This window comes from Palaemon carinicauda, chromosome 3 (genome assembly GCF_036898095.1).
Source record: "Palaemon carinicauda isolate YSFRI2023 chromosome 3, ASM3689809v2, whole genome shotgun sequence".
Classification (NCBI taxonomy): domain Eukaryota; kingdom Metazoa; phylum Arthropoda; class Malacostraca; order Decapoda; family Palaemonidae; genus Palaemon; species Palaemon carinicauda.
This window is the reverse complement of record NC_090727.1, coordinates 180,310,502-180,331,577: the sequence shown is the minus strand read 5'-3', so window position 1 is coordinate 180,331,577 and position 21,076 is coordinate 180,310,502. Positions and strand designations below refer to the sequence as shown.

The 21,076-nt window shown below is 41.0% G+C and overlaps 1 protein-coding gene across 1 annotated transcript in view; it reads left to right on the top strand.

Annotated features, from left to right (window-relative positions):
* Nucleotides 1–20,668, top strand: part of Adck5 (aarF domain containing kinase 5) — a 231,500-nt gene extending 210,832 nt beyond the window's left edge. The window contains exons 10-11 of the mRNA XM_068368059.1: nt 15,233–15,400; nt 15,954–20,668. Of these exons, the coding sequence (XP_068224160.1) occupies nt 15,233–15,400; nt 15,954–16,047 (262 nt within the window). The 3' untranslated portion in view covers nt 16,048–20,668. The remainder of the gene's footprint in view (nt 1–15,232; nt 15,401–15,953) is intronic.
* The last annotated feature ends 408 nt before the right edge of the window (nt 20,669–21,076 follow it).

Sequence of the window (21,076 nt, the reverse complement as noted above, 5' to 3'; positions counted from 1 at the left end):
TAGGCAGGTTTAGGGAAAGGGGCCTACACTCCCCTAGTGTAGGGCAAGGTTTCCCAGCTTCCACTGCCTTGATCACCGCTTTGAACCCTTTTTCCGCAAAGGGGAAGGCCATTGTCGCTGGAGCAAGAAAGGAAGGGTGTCTCTTACTCAGGGCTTGCACCTTAGAGTTGGTGAAGCCCCTGTCCTTCAGATTGCTGACCAACAAAGCTTGAGCCTTTATATGGTCAAGCACTATGACCTCCTTGGGCTCTGTCTCCTCTTTGGATACAGGTTCCGCCTTTAGACGAACAAAGCAGTCAGGATAGGACTCAAAGTTGGGCCATAACTCAATGTCCTCAATAAGGACAGTTCCCAGATTTTCTGAGATGAGGATCTTGCCATTCGTGATTGGCATGTACTCTGCATGCCTCCATGGGTTTACCTCAGAGCACGAGGGAAGATCCTTGACATTGAGTCTCTTATGAGACCCACGGGCCACTGCAAGCTGATAAGTCTCCTTCCTTAGCGCAGCTTCCCTTTCTTCGCTCTTCTTCTGAAAGGTCTCCATCATAGCTAAGATGGGAGACAGAGTCTTATCCGACTTATCAGGTGGAGGAGCGGAGGACGCAGAGGGGACTGGTTCTGGGGCTGGAACCAACGAAACAGACCCTGTTTCGACTTCATCCTATTCTGTCTCTGGACCCAACGTTGACTCCTCTTCTTGACCTTCAGCCAGAAGGTCCTTTTCGGTGTCCTCTGACACCTCTGACATCCTCTCGTCATCTAGATGGATGTTCTTCATCGCATCCGAGACATCCGTGTCTACGGAAATCTGGATGCAAGGGATCTCAGGGTGAAGCTGTGGAATAACAGCATCCGCAGATGCTTGGGGAATAGATAGGCCCTCATACGTTCATTGGGGAGGTAAGGCCCCATGGCATTTTTCTGAAAGCCACGAATCCATCTGCGCAGCTTATTCCGAGCTGCATCTCTTGACTCCGTTGTCTTGGGGTCTTCAAAGGCCTCATTAACCAAGTTTTTGCACACTGTACATACCTAGGGGTCCCAATATTTGCGAGGTCCCTTGGTGATGGAACAATGGGAGTGCGTCCTACACTCCAGGTGGTCGCAAAAGTCCCTGCTACGCACGTTGCACGAAGACGCTGCCACTTCACATGGTCCTCCTGTAAAGAGAGGAAAATAAAATGAGTATAAAGTAGTTCATCTCACTAGATAAACTAATAAATATTATTAATAATATTTTCCATTTTATTTTATTGCATATAACTTAGGATAGATAAGCAAGAAATTAATTAGGAAAGACACATACGTGTGTTTCCTGCCCAGCCAATTGCTGTGACCTCCCTCAATATTAAAGCCTAGGGTTTTCCTCCTCAGGAGGCCCAATGGAAGAGTCTAGCCTATAAGGATAGAAGAGTGTAATAACACCAACTTCCAAAAGGATTAATAATGAGGGTCATTATTAACTGATCATCTCTCAGTATATGGAAAGAGAATCCCTTTCCTTATCTTATAAGGTCTCAACAATAGACTGCGCCTGGACACACAGAGTATGTTCGAAAAATCAACTACTGTATACCTTTATACCATAGTTTTCTGTCTGCAGTATGCTCTATACTGCAAATGTACTGGCTACTGTATAGACATATACTGTAGTTGATGGCAAGGGTAGCACCTAGGGCACAGTTTAACTGACACAACATTGACTAATATGGTGGCCGGCGGCCCGCTAGATTGCCGGCGGGTCACCGTATGTTGGCACACCAGCCCAGTCAGCATTCTATGTGACAGGGTGGTGGCCGGTAGACAGGACTCAGCCGGCCCTTGCTGGCTAAGTCAGTTGTGTCAGTGAATCATTGGCTGTCGGCACACAAATCTAGCCAGCATCTTGCCGGCTAGGGTAGTGGCCGGCAGCCGCCAGTTAGGTTACTACCTGGCGGCACTAGCCAAAAGAGAGAGAGAAAGCGAGGAGTGAAGGATGATGTAAGAGCACTGTCTCACTTCCTTCCTCCGGAATAAGGGTTCTAATGGAAGGGGAGAATATAAGATAATCAAGCTTCCACCCATCCACCCCTGTTGCCGGTCACTGCCGGGCACGGGATGTGAATGGCTGTCCAAGGGAGGACTGAAAAACACTCTATAGTAAAGGGATCTTCTGCCGGCAACTGGTCCCGTCGACACAGCTATCCCGGAGCTCTGTGTCTGAAAGGGAAGCTGAGTGATCAGGCCATACAAGCAGAAGCCCAAGCTGGCCCTACAACCTGCCAGCAAGGAGTGAGATTACAGGACGACGGCCGAAAGGTTGTGATGGCTAGGCCATCACTAAAGGACAGAGGGGGGAGGGAAAGAGGGTCCTGTATAGGGTGTGAGAGTAACCGGCGGCATGCCAGTCCTACCACACCTTAAGGAAGCTCTGTTTCAGTATCGGCGTCATCCTAGGCGGACGGAGAATTTATTCCCCAGCCTAGGGTCTGCCAATACAGTAAGGGGGCCGGCAGTCATCTAGCCGCCACCCTTAATCAGAGAGAAACAGAGTTCCAGTGCCGGCGCCATCCTAGGCAGCAGAATATCTATTCCTCAGCCTAGGGTCTGCAAGCACAGGACTAGTCTGCTAAACTGCAGGGAGAAGGGGGGAAATCATATGGCCCCTTCAAGTGCAGTCTAGGGAGGCTAAGCCTCCTATGCCGACAACATAAACCGACAGAGGAATTCATTCACCCTGCCGACTAGCTGCCGGCACACGACAAGTACTCTGAGGTTCTGACCCAAACCCAAAGCTTACCATCTGTAGCTAGGGAAAGGGGCAGAAAAAACCCTAGCCTAGTCTTGCCTGAATGACAACTCGAGGCAAGACTAACTAGGATTGTAGCCTTAGGGTACACTCAGAGGGAAGGAGGGATTACCCTATACATGAGGGTAACCGGGGAGATTGTATGAAAGTATACTAAAGCCCCTAGGCTACTAGCCTAGTGACAGTGAGATCGACTACCTAACTCATCGAAGCTCTCGTATATTATCTTGTTAGAGGAAAATTTATATGCCATCGATATATCTTACATGTATAAATTGCCAAATATCTTCATTTAATTAATGTGAATACTATCGGCATAATATAATTAATTCCTAGCAATGAAGACTAAATAGCTAAATTTATTTATGCTATTATACTGGGAAAGTCATTCTGGCTAGCTAAATAACTCATGCGTTACGAACGACAGCGCCGAAGACGCCTCCGGTTCAGGCAATAGCTCTGCCAAAAAATTAGATTAATTCGATTCAATTTTTTATTTTACGGCATGAGCTAAATTTATACAATATAAAGATCAAATACTCAACTTTCCAGAGGCAGAAGAAGCTGGAGATTGCATAATAAATCCAACAACCGAGAGAGCTACTGGGAAAACCACCGAGCGAGATCTCTACAGAAAAAGGAATAAAGATGGCGGCGATTATTGCGCCATCTGAGTACTCAAACAGTAACGGGGGAAGGGAACCTTGTTAACCGCTCCTCTTTTATTTTGCCACTTTTCCCCCTCGAAGTGTAAATGCTATGCGGGGTACAGATTGCTATGAGGCATGTCAAGAATACGTCCCTTGATATTATGCGATATCCTTAAAGGAACCTTTAAGGATATTCGCGCCAGGAGTTAGAATTCTGGAGACCTTGAGTTAAATTCTCTGGGAATATCACTGTAGTCAAATATACCCTAGGAAGCTACTTAAAGGAACCTTCCATCAGGACGACATGGCCTGAGCCCAAAAAAGTCCTTTTATAGTTATCGAATATCTGTTTTAATGTTGTTAATGTTTTTAAAATATTTTATTTTGATTTTTCATTACTTATAATTGTTTAGTTACTACCTTATTTCCCTTCCTTACTGGGCTATTTTTCCCTGTTGTAGCCCTTGGGCTTATAGCATCTTGCTTTTCCAACTAGGGTTGTAGTTTAGCTAGTAATAATAATAATAATTATCATAATAATAATAATAATAATAATGGTTCAAGTGGTGATAGTAGTATAGTATTACATTATTATTTGAAAATAAAATAGGTGCATCAGCTTTTTGATGTAGCAGAATTGTTTATGAGGTTTCATTGAAATTCTGTATTGGTCATCATTTTGTTTCCAAGGAATATTACTGCTAAAGCAGACCGTCTGGATTCACCATGGCACAACACAAAAAAATGTATTAATTCTTTTTAAAGTTGAAGAGCACTTCTCTGCTTTAGCTAGTTGGTTGTTGAAATGTTCTATAATTTCATTTAGCCAAAATCAGAGCTCATTCCCAAGGGCACTGATCAATAACACATAAATTGTAGATCAGATATGAAAGTATCTTAAATTTCAGTGTGGCTGTAATGAACATTGAATCACTAACTTATATGAAAGAATTTAAGTAAAATATTATGACTTTATTGTGGTACATTATTAGTGTATCATATTACCATCTCTTGGATCAAACACCTGGAAGGGATTGCCTAAAGAACTGCAATTATGCTTCCCAAGGCACGAGCTGCCACTGATTGTAATATAAGAATCCTATGTTTAAGGAAATTTATTAAATTTGGGTTTTTTCTCCTGGCAATTAAAAAAACAGCAAAATATATATACCTATAGATTTGATTTTTGTTCCTACACCAATACAAACCCTCGTCCTTTATTAGGAGTATGACTTTAGCAAAACTGGAACTCGCATGTTAAGATTTGTAACAAGGTTTGTAAATATTTGCCGGAAGCTCCACCTCTTGCCTCATTTTAGAGAATGCATCTGTGTAATATGATCACATATGCCAGCATAGATATATACTAAAATAGCCCTTACATAATTACGAATAAAGACTAGAATCTCAAGTGTTTTAGTTGGCGGTGGGGTGAGACGTGAGCATAGCTACATCTCTTAAGCTGTGGGGGTAGTAATGTCCCGTGTAGGGAATGTTGCTATTGGGTGAAAACATACTAGAATAGCCATTATATAATAAAAAAAAAAGGCTAGAATTGCAAAGTCCTATTTGGGTGGGCTTATGAAAGATGGAGGGGCTAAAATCAGTGGTGAAGCTATTTTTAGTAAAACATTTCTAAGTGTGTTGTACTCTTTTTTTTATGATAAACTTATGATTCTAACTTCCATATAGTTTATAATTATAAATGACATTTCTGATGTCATACACCCTTTAATCTGGAATTTTTGGGCTCGAACCATGTCGTCCTGATTGAAGTTCCTCATTAGCAGCTTCTACTTTGGATACTTCTGCGAGTGATATACTAGAGAAATTTACCTTAGAGGTATCAACAGAGTTCCAACCTCCAGAGCGAATATTCCGAGAGATGTCATGTATAAATCAGGGACGTGTTAATAACAAGCCATGGTTATTCTTCCCCGTATAGAGTTAACCTTGTCGCGAAGGAAAGGTGAAGGTATGATACGTGGGCAGGAGAGCCATTACAACTCCCAATCTCAATGTGCTACTACTAACACGTTTCCTGTTGATCCATTCCCCTTTCGCAGCGCTATCTCTGTCATTTTGCTTGGAAAGTTTCTCATAGTTTTCTTAGCTTTTTGTGTAATTTTCAATCTGGGATGCTTCAGCTTCTTCCTCATTGACTAAGTTGAGTACCCCCTTTGTCGTGTGCTGGAGAATTTCACATCTCCACCCAGTATTTTTATTACATTGCATGCTTTTATTGTTCTGAGGCCGGCATGCGTTCATCACCATTACATCATGTTCCAAATCGCTCAGAAATGCATATTTATTTAGTAATTATAATTTGAGGAATATGTTTTATTTTATTATTCTAAAGTGTGGTATGATTATGGTATCCCCCCATGTTTCCTTGTTGATTCTTGTTTGTTTTTATCAGCATTGACCTAGGCTAGCCTGCCCTAGCCGGTGGCCAGGCCTGGTAAATTGTCACTATGAAGCATACCCTTCTTTCACCAAACCTTACTGGTTGGGTGAGGCTGCCTATCCTCCTATGCTGTCAATTTGTCACGGCTGGGAGCTGCGGTCTAGAAGGTCCTTCTGTGAGTTGGCTATTGTTCTTAGTTGCTCTAGGGTGACTGTTTTCACTTTCCACTTAGCCTATATGTTTGGCGAGGCGGCCCAGGTCTTGGGATCCTGTTCCCTGTGTCTACTTATGTTTACCCATTGGAATGCCCTACCCCTTGTTCTGATGCTGACTATTAGACGACCTTGTGTCGCCTTAACCATTATTAGGCTTCTCTCTTAGTTTTTGGTAGGCTATGCCTAGTTGTGAGGACTTGTCCTCTGTGCCCTATCACGGCGGCCCCTATGTTACACTATTGCTGTTCTAACGTTACTGTTTGGCCTTCCTGTCATGCTGCCTCACCATTTTCCGAGTCTCCCATCACCACCCCTTTCTTTCCCTTTCCATGTGCCTGTTAGTGTGTCTACTTGTAGGTTATCATTCCTGGCCTAGTTAGGCCATAACCTGACTCTACTGGAGCTATGTTCCTCTTGTCTAGTCATCTCGCCCTAACTTTTGAGCTTTCCCTCAACCGCTAGGTAGGCTAGGCTTGCCTATATAGTTCTCCCTATGCCCTAACCCTATCTAGGCATTAGTTGGTACCCCTTGGGGTCCTTCTCTGTCGCCTTGGCAGGGCTTGTTCTATGTCTGCAGCCTCTCTCTCTGTGCTATATGCCTCCTGCTAGGGAGTCTTGACTTCCTTGCCTGGTTAGCCTATCTAGGCAGAGATGCCGCCTTCTGTCTCTGCTTCCTGTCTTGACAGCTTGAGCTATCCCTCTTGCTATGGAGTCTTGACTCCCTTGTCGGGTTAGCCTATCTAGACAGAGGTGCCACCTCCTGTCTCTGCTTCCTGTCTTGTCAGCTCGAGTTCTTCTAACACTGCCTGTGTTGGCTACGGGTCACCCCCTCTGCCGCCTCAGCTGCAGCCTTAGACTAGTCATCTGCTCTTTCCTGTCCCACATCTGGGAAACATTGACCTCTAGAGTTGGTGGATTGGATCCTGCTTGTTTGTCAGGAGATCCTTTGAATTTATAATTCTTAGCATCTTGGCCATCTTGTATGGCTCTCATTATCTTATGGGCTGCACCCCCACTTTTCATAAGTTAATGATAATGATCAGGTCTTGGCAGGTTCACTTATCAACTGCCTTTCATTCCTGTACTTCCCCTGAGTGTGGACCCTTTACTATGGGATTGTTCACCCTCCCCTTGTTGACTTTACAATGCGTCTGCCGCCTTGTGTCGACATGCCTGGGGTATTGAGGGGTCAGTCTTTTACTGGCTACTAGAAATAGTTGCTGTCTCGGGGGCAGCTGTTGCTGATTAAGGCAGTATGATGAGTGAGTTTGCCTTCTTAAGCAGTTCTAATAGACCTACTCTGGAGGTTCTGGTGTCCCTTTGATGTGATCCTTTCCTCCATATTCCTACCACACCGTCCTTATGCTTTGCTTCATAAATCATAACAGATTTCTGAGCTTTTTGGCATGTATTCTGATGATATTCTAGACTTAGCCATTCTTTAGGGGTATGTTTATTTAGGTTAGAATGTGTTCTGTTTAACTAATTTTAAGAAGGTATGATTTTTAATATGTACTCATTGCAATGCCTTATCTTTACAGGTTGCTGATGACAAGAAGTGTTCAAGGTCACCTGTACCAGGCGGGCCAAGTTATCCTGTGGCCACAAGACCTGCCGGAAACATGCTGATTGCCATGTTTCCAAGGGATCTGTTGCAATCTGGGACCCTACCAACTGCCAGGTTTACACAGATCTCCTTCAAACCGTCTTCTATACCACTGACGTCTCCTTGGATGTAATTGACGTCTGAGGACGCTTCGACATTGGCTAAGAGGCTTCTAGAAGAGCTCTCAACAAGGTGCCCCTTATCTTCCTTCTCTGGAACTGAAGGATCTCCTCTTTCCCAAGGCTGAGGTGTTCTCTGTATTTGGTCACCAGTTATTGACGGTCCAACTCCCACTGGTAACAGCAGATCATGCAGATGATGAAGTCCGGGATGCTCTGCAAGTCATGAGCCTGGACGCTGACAATATGTCTACTACTATTGTGTCGTCAGAGAGGGAGATAATCCTGCTGACTACGGAAGCCTCAGAAGAGCCATTGGATGTATATCAGATGAATGCAGCTTCCAGTGCCTCTTTACTTTTTACCCTAGCCCCAGCTTCCACCTCCACCCCCGGTTCTGACGTTAGACAAACCTTCACTTCCCAGTATCTTGGAACTAATGGCATCCTTGAAAGCTTTCATGGAGAGCCTAACCTCCAAATATGAATGTTCTAAAGCAGACCTGACAGTGAGGATAGAAGCTTTACAACAGGCACCTGTTTCTATGGCTCCCTCAGCTTTGAGCTTACCAGAATGCACAGTTAAGAACCCTTGGCGCTATCTTGAGCATTTGGCGTTAACCGAAGGGTTTCTCCATATTGGGGATGGTTTGGGTTCCAAGCCAGTTTCGGACTTGGAATTCTTTCCATCGATCAATAGCTATCCTTACTGCTACGTAAGGCTCAACTCGGAAGCATCCATCAGGGATGATACGATCCCTAAGTAAAAATCATTCTGGATCATGGCAAAGCTCAATTCCTTTTGGTTAGGGAGTTAAAGAAGTTTGAATTTACCAATATAGGTACCCAACTTAATGCATTTGGCAGGATACAGGCCAATTGTGTGGCCCCAAGGATACTGTCCACCCTTTTGCCTCTAAAAGTGTAGAGGCCGTGATGAAAGCAGTAATGGAGAACAGGCCATTCCCAGTGCTAGAGGAATGGAAACCTGTCTCTCTAGCCCTTCCTTATGATTTGAACATCTGGGAGGACGCCCAACATGCCTTCACTGTTGGAAAACTAGATACTGTAAAGACATCGGAGGCAAACAGTTTAATGAGAAACTGTCCAGGATTGCCGAATCCCTATTGAAGGGAGAACGGAAAGCTAAAGAGAGACTTTCTGCCTCTTTATCCTTCCAATCTTATCTAGAGATGCTTATTGGGAACTATTCCAAATCTGATCTCTTCCCTGTCTTGGCGAAGACTCGCCTAATCATATTTCATAAGGATTTCCATGCTTTCTTCCTAGCCAGAAGAGCATGTAGAGAACACGTCGTAGTCGCTGCTACGGTCTGACATGAACCTAGAAAACTGATCGACTCTAATATCTGGGGGAAGGATCTCCTCCCTGAGAAATTAGTTAAAGAAGTCATGGACAAAGCGGCTCAGGAGAATAAGAGCCTTATCGACAAGTGGGGTATTACCTCTAAACAAAAATTTACCCCCAATGAAGGATCTCAACCCAAGGGCAAGAGGCCCAAAAGTCACTTCAAGGGAAGGAAATCGTTTCCTGTCATGACAGCCTCAGTTGCCGCCATCCCCCAGACTGTGTACACGGTTCCCCAGCAATATGTTTCACAGTCTGCAGCCTTCAACCTGGTGTACGAGAGAGCTACTACCACGTTCCACCCTGCCAAAGCTCATAAAAAGGGCTCCGGTAATATGGGAAGGTGTGGAAGAGGCGGTAGATCTAGAGGCCGAGGAAGTATAGACAAGACGACTAAAGTTACAGGACCTTCGCAACAACAGTGAGGAGCATCCGGTAGGGACGACTTCACCTTTTCAGGGATCAATGGAAGTTCAACCCCAGAGCTGACAGCATAGTCTTTAAAGGGCTAGGCTGGAAATGGAGATAGAAACCACCCCAGTTCAAGAGGTTCTTTCAACTCACAAAATCTTTTTGGAGGGTTATGTTCAGAACCTTCTTCGGAAGGGGGGAGTCTGTTGCACAAAATCCTTGAACTTTCAAGGGCAGCTATTCTGCATGCCCAAGAAAGATTCGAATGCTCTTCTAAATATTTTGGACTTGTCCCCACTAAACAAATTCAATCTGAATGACAAGATCCAGATGCTGAGTATCTCGCAAATACGGACCCTACTACCCCAAGGGACCTACACCGTTTCCATAAATCTTACAAACGCCTATCGACATCTTCCGATAGGTCAGCACTTCTTCTTCTTCCCCTACCTTGCTTTCAAACTGGCAAGAAAGGCCAACGAATTCAAACCTATGCCCTTTGTGCTTATTATAGCTCTAAGGATTTTCACAAAACTACTGTAGTCAAGGCCATTGTCCAACAACAGGTGATGGAGTACATAGATGACTGGTTAGTCTGGGCTGCAACGAAATTTGAATGTCTTCTAACAGCCCAAGAAGTCATGAACTTCCAACAATCTCTGGGCTTCCAGATCAACCTTGAGAAGTCCAGGCTACCAGCTCGGAAATTCCAGTGGCTAGGACTTCACTGGAATTTATAGTCACACACCCTCTCTCTACTCCAAGGCAAGAGTAAAGGAATCGCAAACTCGATCAGGTGCCTACTTCGTTCAAAAGTACTTACCAGATGGCAACAAGAAAGGGTCTTGGGTTCATTACAGTTCGCTGCCGTGACAGACACAATCCTGAAAGCAAGACTCAAAGATGCCAACAGTCTGGAGAAGAAAGGCATCCAATGCTCGGAGATATTTGCCACAAAACCCCGGTCTTCCTGTGAAAGCAGCTCAAGCTGTGGTCCACTGCCAAAAGTCTATCAAACTACTTCACTCTACAGTACCCTCCTCCTTCCGTGACTATTCACACGGACGCCTCAGAACAAGGTTGGGGGACAATCCTCTTCCAAGAAAGTGCAGGGTCTGTGGTCGATCGCATTTTAGAAGTTTTACATCAATGTTCTGGAAGCTCTGGCAGTGTTTCTGACTCTGAAGAGACTATGCCGAAAGACGAAATCACACATAAAATTGGTCATTGACAACAACACAGTAGTACATTGTGTCAACAGACAGGGCTCCAGATCTCCTCAGATCAACCATATAATCGTAGCCATTCTCTCTTTAGCAAAAAGTAGGAAATGGCATCTCTCAGCAGACCACCTCGAAGGGTTTTACAATGTGATGGCAGATCCCCTGTTGAGATCCAAGCCACAGGAAACACAATGGTCTCTAGACACAAAATCATTCTCTTTCATTCTAGAGTAAGTCCCGGAACTGCAAATTGATCTCTTTATGTCGAGCTTCAACTAGAAGCTTCCCAGGTACAGTATGTAGCACCAAACTTCGATCTGGAAGCGACAGGAATGGATGCGATGCCTCTGGATTGGAACCAGTGGTCTTGCATCTACCTGTTTCCTCCATTCAACCTCCTACTGAAAGTACTGAACAAACAGTGGACTTTCAGGGGAACAGCAGCTCTTGTGGCTCCCAAGTGGCCCAAGAGCAATTGGTACCCTCTTGTTCTGGAACTCAAACCCCTCCAGATCCCTCTACCATCTCCCTTGCTGTCCCAGGTTGTTCAACAGACGACTGTCTTCGCTTCCTCTTTGATAACGAAAACCCTTCAGCTAATGATTTTCTCTTCCTCGTGGCTCAAAGGAAATTCGGAGTTGCAAGGGAAAGAATTGACTTCATAGAAGAGTACAAGTCCAACATCACAAAACGACAATATTTGTCTTCCTGGAAAAAATGGGTTACTTTCGTGAAAATTCATCAGCCCCTCTTCTATTTCTATGGACTTCTGTATTTCTTTCTTTATTTCACTACACGATCAAGGTCTAGCCTCTACAACTATTGCCTCATGTTAGTCGGTACTAACTAGACCGATCGCGTATGCTTTTGATATTGAACTCAATAGTGAGCTGTTCAATAAGATCCCAAAGGCTTGTGCTAAACTGAAACCTAACGCTCTTCCCATTGCTATTTCATGGTCGTTGGATAAAGTCATGCACTTTGCCTCTTCGATAGATAACGCCTCTGCCTTTGAGGGATCTTACTCAAAAGTCTATCTTTTTGCTTGCTATGGCTTTGGGCGCTAGGGTCAGTGAGATTGTGGCCCTTTCAAGGGATGATGGCCACATAGAATTCTCAGATTCGGGTTAGGTAAACCTTTATCCAGATCCTGCATTCTTGGTGCAAAACAAACTTCCCATAGAATGCTGGGGGCCCTTGAAAATTGTTCCACTACAGGTGGTCCCTTCTCTGTGCCCCTTGGAGTGCCTTAAGCCTACCTATCCAAGAGCTGGTCCTTTAAAGGCAGTCAACTTTTTAAAGGGGAGTCGACAGGATCTAATCTTTTTATAAGGTCCAAACTCACCTACGTCATCAGAAGGGCTGACCCAGAAAGTATTCCAGCAGGTCATGACCCTAGAAAAGTTGACTCTTCCTTAAATTTTTTGTCAATCTGTCCTTTGGAGGCTTACAGGCTTACACAGGATTGAAATCTTCAAGAGTGTTCTTCAAACATTACCTACGTTAGTTGGCAGAGATTAAATACTTCGTGGTGGCAGCTGGTAGTGTGATTAAACCAGCTTCTTAAGTGTTCTGCATGGACTCTTTTGAACTGAATAATTGGGACTTCTCAGTCTACATTGTGCAAGGGAACTATGATCTTTTGTTCCATATGTCTTTTTAATATTATAACGAGTCACAGGTGATATTTTCCATTTATGTCACGAGTATTACTGTTTTATTACTCTGTTCCATAATTTGGGAGACTGAAAAAACTGGTTTTCTGTATATGTATATATTGTATATCTTGTATTATTGTTAGTGCATGTATGTACTTTCAGAAACATTGAAACACTACCATTCCTTTTTGCATTTCCTTTCTTTGGACCTGCTATCTATATGAAATAAAAGTAATGTATCAAAATTTTTTAACCCTCCTTTTATAGAATTAGGTCTTTTCATCTACTGGAGACATAGTTTTTCTTCACAGTGAGTGGGACTGTGCTATTGATTTACTTTGTTCCCACTTTGGGACATACCTCTCACTTAGTCTCATCATTCGCTACCATAGTTACCAATGCTGTGGGAAGTATGCTTATATCTATGGAGTTACAGGGATAAAATTCTTCTGGCCACAACTGAGAATAATTCTCCGGTGCACTTCCATCAGGACGACATGGCTCGAGCTGAAAAAACGGATTTTGACATAGAAAAAATCTATTTTTGGGTGAGATAGTCATGTCGTCCTGATGGCCCCCCATTACTTTTCCATCCCCTCCCATTTCTCAGTGTGAGACCTAGCGTCATGTGATGGCTGCTCCTGGAATGATTCAACAGGAAACGTGTTAGTTGTAGCACATTGAGATTGGGAGTTGTAATGGCTCTCCGGCCCACGTATCCTACCCGCACCTTTCCTTCGAGACAAGGGTAACTCAATTCGAGGAAGGATAACCATGGCTTGTTATTAACACGTTTCTGAGCCTCCTGGCCAGTAAAGTGGTAATGTGTTTGCTTAGCATTCGCATGGCAGCAGATCGATCACCGCCTGGGACCATGAGTTTAAGCTGTTTACTGGGGAGGACACTGCTGTGGTAGGGCACCACAGGGCGGGGTTGGGCTTGCCCGGTTGACCTTCTAGCGAGCATCTATTCTGATGGAACTGGAACTGAAACCAGACACCTTTGACCTTTAACCTTTATCCACGATATCTCGGGATATTCGCTCAGGAGGTCGGAACTCCGTTTATACCTCTAAGGTAAATTTCTCTGGTATATCACTTGCAGAAATATCCCAAGTAGAAACTGCCAATGAGGAACGTCCATCAGGACGACATGGCTATCTCACCCAAAGATAGATTTTTCCTGTCTCAAAATCTGTTATTGTGACATACATTGCACCGTTGGGAAGGAGTTAAAGGAAGCAAGTGTATTCGTGTAGGAACAAATCCCAAACTTTGCAAAGTAATTTTTTTTTCAAACTATACAAACCAGAGTCGTTCAAGTTTTACTTCCCACCTCATCCAACCCACAGTGCCCAGGTGAAGGTCTAAGTGGCTACTCAGTGTGTAGGCAGGGGCCGAAGCTTCTTCGCAACATACTAGTAACTACTGTATATATACCTTGTTATAAAGTTTATCAGCCAAATTCTCATACACCTTTTAAAGAACTCTTGTTTGCATACATTAGTTAGAAAGATACACATTACTATTAAAAATTTGTGATTTTAGATACAGAAAGTCCTCAGTTTACAAACTAAATAGGTTCCAAGAAACTGTTTGTTAGTCATTATTTTTTTTAAGCTTAGGGTAGGCATCACCTAACTCACATTCCTACGATTTTCAGCTGCAAAAGTCAACAAATAGTCTTTACATATTGCAAAAGTCGTTTTGCTCACTGCATTAAATTATATTATATTGTTTTATTACATTATTTCATTATGAACTTTAGATACAATATCTGCGATTTATGATTTCAGTTGGATTTGTGTTTGTGTCTCCGAATGTGTGTAAGTTGAAGACCTTCTTGTTAACAAATGCACCGTATTATTTTATGTTGATTTAAAGGACTGAAGAGCATTATGTTGAAGTACTGGAATCCACAAAATAGCATGTTTAACAATATTTTATAGTTTTTATTAGGAAGTATCTAACTAGGGAGTATGTTTTTAAAGTCTATTTACTCTAATGGTTGATTTTAGAATGACACCTGTACATTATAAGATATGATGAAAACTTGTGTAGCAAAGGGATATTAAGTACCTGAAATTAATCTTAGTACTGGGGATGCTTATTATTTCTTGACCTTTGGTGGTGCTATGTTCCCTCTAACAAATGCCTCATTGTTAGTGATATATGTTGAAGCTTAGACCCCATCAGTTAAGGTAGTTGACAAGTCAGGCAGCATATTTGCAGTTCTTATGTTAGAACAAACTATGCAGTTGCTTAATTTAGTTTCTGTAAATTTGCATTGCAGCAAACCTTTTAGCTTAAACTTCAGCCCCTGAATAAATCTGTTCGATAAATTTTCCTTCTTATAGGTAGTTTCATAGTTGAAGTGATGCTATAGTTTTGATATTTTCAGCATTCAATGCTCTTTGCATACATATATGTGTATGTAATTCTCACATACTATTCAAGTTAATTGTGGTTGATATGACCACCAACATTTAAAGATTCATTTCATATCACATTTAAAAAAAAATTTTGTACTTGGTTGTCAAGCATCAGGCATTGATTTGGTCTGGTTTTTTTGGTTTTGTTATTGTAGTATTGTAATATTTAAAAAAAATTGTGTAAATTGTTTGGTACAAAATTATTCAGGTTATGAATCCAGTGTAAAGATGAATTACTGTTTGATATGATATCCAATGCAAAAAAAAATTTACTTTTCTATCTGGTTCATAATCTGTATTACTGTTATTTACACGAGGATAATACCTAACATCGACATTTGTCTTTCCTAACAGGAATGTGAACACCATCCGTGCTATTACCACTGACCATGGTAATCTTGTAGATCGCTATACACTCATGGCCCGATCAGCTACAAGAGGGGCATTTGTTGAACCCAACGCTCCGCTACGGCAAAGGCTTAGGGGTCGTTTGGAGCAGTTTTACTTTGATTATAATCTCAAGTAAGCTCATCGCTATTGCTTAAGTTTACAGTGATTTGTGTTTATTAGAGATTGTAGATTAACAAATAAAATACTTGAGATAAATGTCAATATTTTATTTAAGGTGGTGAAATATTCTTTGAATCAAATGTTCTTAGTAGTATTTTTTACAGGAATTACAACTACTGTATCATCAGCAAATAGTTATTTCTTGATATTATTTATATGAACTCTCCTGTCATTCATATGGCATCTTTTTCAAAGCTGTTTAAATGTTGTCTTCCCTTAATTAAAGATTTTTTGTTTTATTGCCTAGCAACAACCTTAAATCTCAAACATAAACCCAAAACGAAAGAACTGGCAGACAGAACTATAATGTACGCACACCTAGATAGTTGCAGTCAATCTCCAGATTAATTTGGTAGATATTATAGTGGGAGTCATTTTGAAAGGAATTATTTTGGAAATTTTTAATTTTGGATATATGTTGACATTTAAATAGATTTGAGAGAGAAGCCATATGAACATGAAGTGGGTATAGAAATATTGATAGATTTTGTTTTTCTCATTACAGGAAAGAAGCTGTAAAAATGTGGTTTATACGGAAAATCTTTTATATGATGTACCTTCTTGGGAAAGCACCCGATATGTCTCAGGCTATAAGTTGAATTAGAAAAATATGGTCTCGAAATTTTAATGATAATTTGACTCAAGTTTTGGGGTGGAAATACTATACTGTTTGTTTCTAAAGAAGATTTATTTTATTTTTGAGTCTCTAGATACCATTGGATATCAGTTTTTGTAAAGGACATTTAATTAAAATACAAAGTATAAGACAATGATAAGTTTGAAGGACCACACTTAAGTATATACTGTACTGTGCATTACAGTAATATATTTTATTTATATTTTCAGTATTAGAAAGAAAATAACATATTGTCATAAACAACTTTCAAATAATTGCTTAGTACTAGTAATTTTACATGTAATGTGGTTGAGAGAGAGGAAAACCCTTTTAACAACAAGGTGTGTGCTACCAATCATGATCGTGGGTCACTTTTTCATTATTTCTCAGGTAACTTTCAATAAAGTATATGTCCAACGCATCTGCCAATATTAATTTCTCATGAAATTTTATTTGATTAATGAACAAACCATTTGCACTAGCCTAATTGTGGCGGTATATGAATCCTAGACAATCCATTTCTGAATCTAAAGAGAATTATCTGCTGGCTTGCAGACAGTACTGAGAATACATGTTTTCAGGTAAGATAGCACCTTTCTTGTCATATTTCTGCCTTGCTATGAACAACTTGTGCCATAAGCTTCAATTCTTCTTCCATTAAATCATTTTTATTTTTCATTGTAATTTTCTTTTCACTTTCAATGCTTGGGTATTTTTGACTAATTAATGATTGATTTCTATGAACCTCCCCTGGCGTTCATATTGCTCCTCTTGTAGCAAAGTTTTATTAACAGTTACCCCTAAAATCAAGAAATTCCAATCTTTTGTTCAATAAATTTATCCCTCCAGTAATGAGACTAAATGAGAGAGTGCTGAAAAGTTCCGGGCTTTAAGGGTATTGTGAAAGGGTAGAGTTGTTACTTTCACAGGGAGGTAGGACAACTATTTAGGAGAAGTTTGGCCAAAAAAAGCATATACTGTACATTCTCTCTCTCTCTCTCTCTCTCTCTCTCTCTCTCTCTCTCTCTCTCTCTCTCTCTCTCTCTCTCTCTCTCTCTCGCTCTCGCTCTCGCTCTCGCTCTCTCTCTCTCTCTCTCTCTCTCTCTCTCTCTCTCTCTCTCTCTCTCTCTCTCTCTCTCTCTCTCTTTTTTTTTTTTAAATTTTAGGAAACTTTTTGCAGGACCAGCACATGAAAGTATATGGAATATATGCGACTTTGGCTTCGAATTATTAGATCTCCCGCCTTGCTCCCCAGACCTGGCCCCCTCCAATTATCACCTTTTTCCACAATTGAAGAAATATCTCATGGGAATGAAATTTCAATTCGATTTGGAAGTAGTGCATTGTCCTGCAAAAAGAGCTTGACCCATAAGTTTCCTACAACGAAGTCAAGCTGTGTAGGAGAGAGAAAGAGAGAGATGCTTTTTTTTTGCCTATCTTCTCCTAAATAGTTGTCCTACCCTACTGTTAAAGTAACAGCTCTACCCTTTCATGATATCCTCAGCCAGGAACTTTTCAGCTTCCTTTCGTATAGTCCCATTACTGGAGGGATAAATTTACTGAACAAAAAATTGGAATTTCTTAATTTTAGGGATCTTTTTAAGTCATAGTGTCACATCAGTCTGACACAGCTCTGTATTGCAGATTATCAAGTTTTTTGCTTCCTATAGATTTAAGGGAATTGTTCGAGGGTGATCATGATCCACATTCTCTTTGTCTCTCGTGTCAGAGACAGTATTGTAATTTAAATAACTTTTGTGAGGAATACAAAGGCCTTGCTATTCCTCATCTCATGGAAAAGTATGTCTCTAAGGTTGCCCACCAAATAAGTTCCAAATGCTAAAAGAAATCTTGCAAATCTAGAGAAGATTAGGCTAGTTGATTATAGCAGGGATGATTTCATTATTACCATACCAGCACTGAATTTGAATACAGCACTTAACTAATTAAGTTTTGATAGTGATAAGCTTTAATAGCTCTTCACCTCTTTAGCTTCTTTTGTGAAAGCTCAGAAGGCCAATGAGAATCTTCACTTAAATGTGGTAATTTCAATCTTACCTGCCTCATTTCAAACCTTTATTGTCGGGTATGTAAGTAATAATGTTCCTTTTAGTAAGAGTTCTTATGGCACACAGTGACAGATTCAAGATCATCACATAGAGCCTTTAATTTTTTTCTTCTACTGCAGCTCTTTTAGACAACTGATTTAGATTTACAAAGCAGAAGATGAAGTTGGTAGCCTGAATCATGATTTCTCTCCTCGCTGATGTAAGCAACATAGTTCATATGTGGTTGTCATGGCATATTTTTATGGTTCCATGTTGCATTTTTGGATCTAGAGAAAACTTATGATGGTGATGTGGAATGTGATGAGGTTATATGGAATTGGTAGAAGGTTGTTGCAATCACTGAAGGGTTTCTACATAGGCAGTAAAGCTATTGTTATGATAGGAAATGAAGTGAGCAAGTGGTTTTCAGTGAGAGTGGAGCTGAGAGAGGGATGTGTGATGTTGCTATGGTTGTACAATTTGTTTGTTGATGGAGTTGTGAGAGAGGTGGATGCTCAAGTACTTGTTTGAGGGTTGAAGCTGATAGGGTAGAGTGATCATGAGGGGGAGGTAAATCAGTGTTGAATGGAGAGTTACTTGAGGAAATAGAATAGTTTAAGTACTTGGGGTCTGTTGTTACTGCAAATGGTGGAGTGGAAGTAGATGTACGTCAGAGAGTGAATGAAGGATGCAAAGTGTTGGGGGCAGTGAAGGGAGAGGTAAAGAATAGAGGGTTAGGAATGAATGTAAAGAGAGTTCTGAATGCGAAAGTGATTGTACCAACTGTAATGTACGGATTGGAGTTGTGAGGAATGAAAGTGACGGAGAGACAGAAATTGAATGTGTTTGAGATGGAGAGTCTGAGGAGTATGGCTGGTGTATCTTGATTAGATAGGGTTAGGAACAAAGTAGTGAGGGTGAGAGTGGGTTTAAGAGACTATTTAGCAGCTAGAGTGGATTTGAATGTGTTGAGGTGGTTTGGCCATGTAGAGAATAAAAAAGGGCTGTCTGCTAAAGGTGATAAATGGAAGAGTTAATGGGAGAAGTACAAGAGGAAGGCCAAGGTTTGTGTGGATGGATGAAGTGAAGAAAGCTCTAGGTGATAAAAGGATAGATGTGAGAGAGACAAGGTAGCATGCTAGAAATGGGAATGAATGGCGAGCGATTGTGACACAGTTTCGAGAGGCCCGACTGCTTCCTCCGGTAGCCTTGATGACCTATGCGGTAGCAGCAGTAGGGGATTGAGCATATAAAGCTTCATTTGTGGTAGATAAGGGATGAGGGTGGGCTGTGGCACACTACTACTACTAGCCAAACTTGACTGAATCCCTCATTAGGCTGGGAGGAGCAAAGAGAGGAAAAGTCCCCTTTTTGTTCTTTTTTTTTTATGTTTGGCTACTCCCCAAAATTGAGTAAGTGCCTTGGTATATAGATAGATTAGAACAAAATGTTTTTGATAAAGTTGATTAGTTGCATCATGTTTTGATGAAGGTAGTCATCTGTTCCCTAGTTTGCAGTTTGGCTTTTGTAAAGGCCTTGGAGCATGTGATGCCCTTCTTAGAATATCCAGTGTTGTACATAAATCCCTTGATTGTAGTCATGAAGTTTGTATGATTGGCCGTGATTTGACCATGTTAATTATGAGGCCCTTGTTTGTAAACTAAGACATTTGGGAATAGGTTGGTCTTTTCTTAGCATCATTTTTAAATTTTTAAATAATATATTGTAAAAAGTTGTTGATGGAATCCATAGTGAGTATAGGAATGTGATATCTGGTGTTCCTCAGGGTAGTGTTCTTGGCCCATTACTTTTCATACTATATACTCAGGATATGTGGTTTGGCCTGGAAAACAAGCAGGTCGCATATGCAGATGATGCTACACGCTTTGCATCAATTCCATCTTAATATAAATCTGGGGTTGCTTAATCTCTTAATAGAAATCTAGCTGAAATAAGTGCATGGTGCAAATTATAGAGAATGAAATTAAACCTTAACAACACTCAGTATGATTGTAAGTAGGTCAAAGACAGTGGCTCTTCAACATCTAGATCTCAGCATTGATAATGTTTTTTAACATTACAGTGTATAACACTTAAAATAGTTGTGCTTTTTGATGGAAATTTTACTTATGAGAAACACAATAAGGGTTTCTTCTTCAGTTGCACAAAATAAAATGGCTTATTGAGAAAGTCTTTTAAGACTTCCGGTGATCATTCTATTTTGAAGAAGTGTTTTAATTCTTTTATTTCTCCTTTTTTCGAATATTGTTCTTCTGTTGGGTCCTCAGTTGTGGAATCTCATCATAATTTGTTGGACAAAAACTTACGATCTATTACATTTCTCATTCCTGATCTGGATATTAATCTCTGGCACCATTGTTCAGGTAGTTCTTTATGCATGTTGCATAAGATTTTTCATAATTCTGACCATCCTTTGCATTCAGACCTTCCTGGACAGTACCATTTCATTATGAATACTAAGAATGCAGTTATTTCTAATAGCCTTGCCTTCTCCATCATAGGGCTCAACACTACTCGGTATTCAAGAAGTTTTATTCCAGCTGTGACGAAGTTGTGGAATGATTTCCTAATCAGACAGTTGAATCGGTGAATCTTCAAAAGTACAAACTTCCAGCGAATGATTTTATGTTAAACAGGCTGACATAAGTGTCTTTATAATTTATTTATGGAAGATCTATTTCAATGTTGTTATCATTCTTGAAATATTTTATATTGTTTATTACTCATGTTGTAGTTTGTTTATTTCCTTTCCTCACTGGGCTATTTTTTTCCTGTTGGAGCCCCTGGGTTTATAGCATCCTGGTTTTCCAACTAGGTTTGTAGCTTAGCTATTAATAATGATAACATAGAAAAAAATATGTAATAGGATAGGTCTTAAATCCAGCTCAGTGGTTTTGGTTTTATTTTATCACAGGTTCATCCTTGTCCCCAAAACTTCAAGGG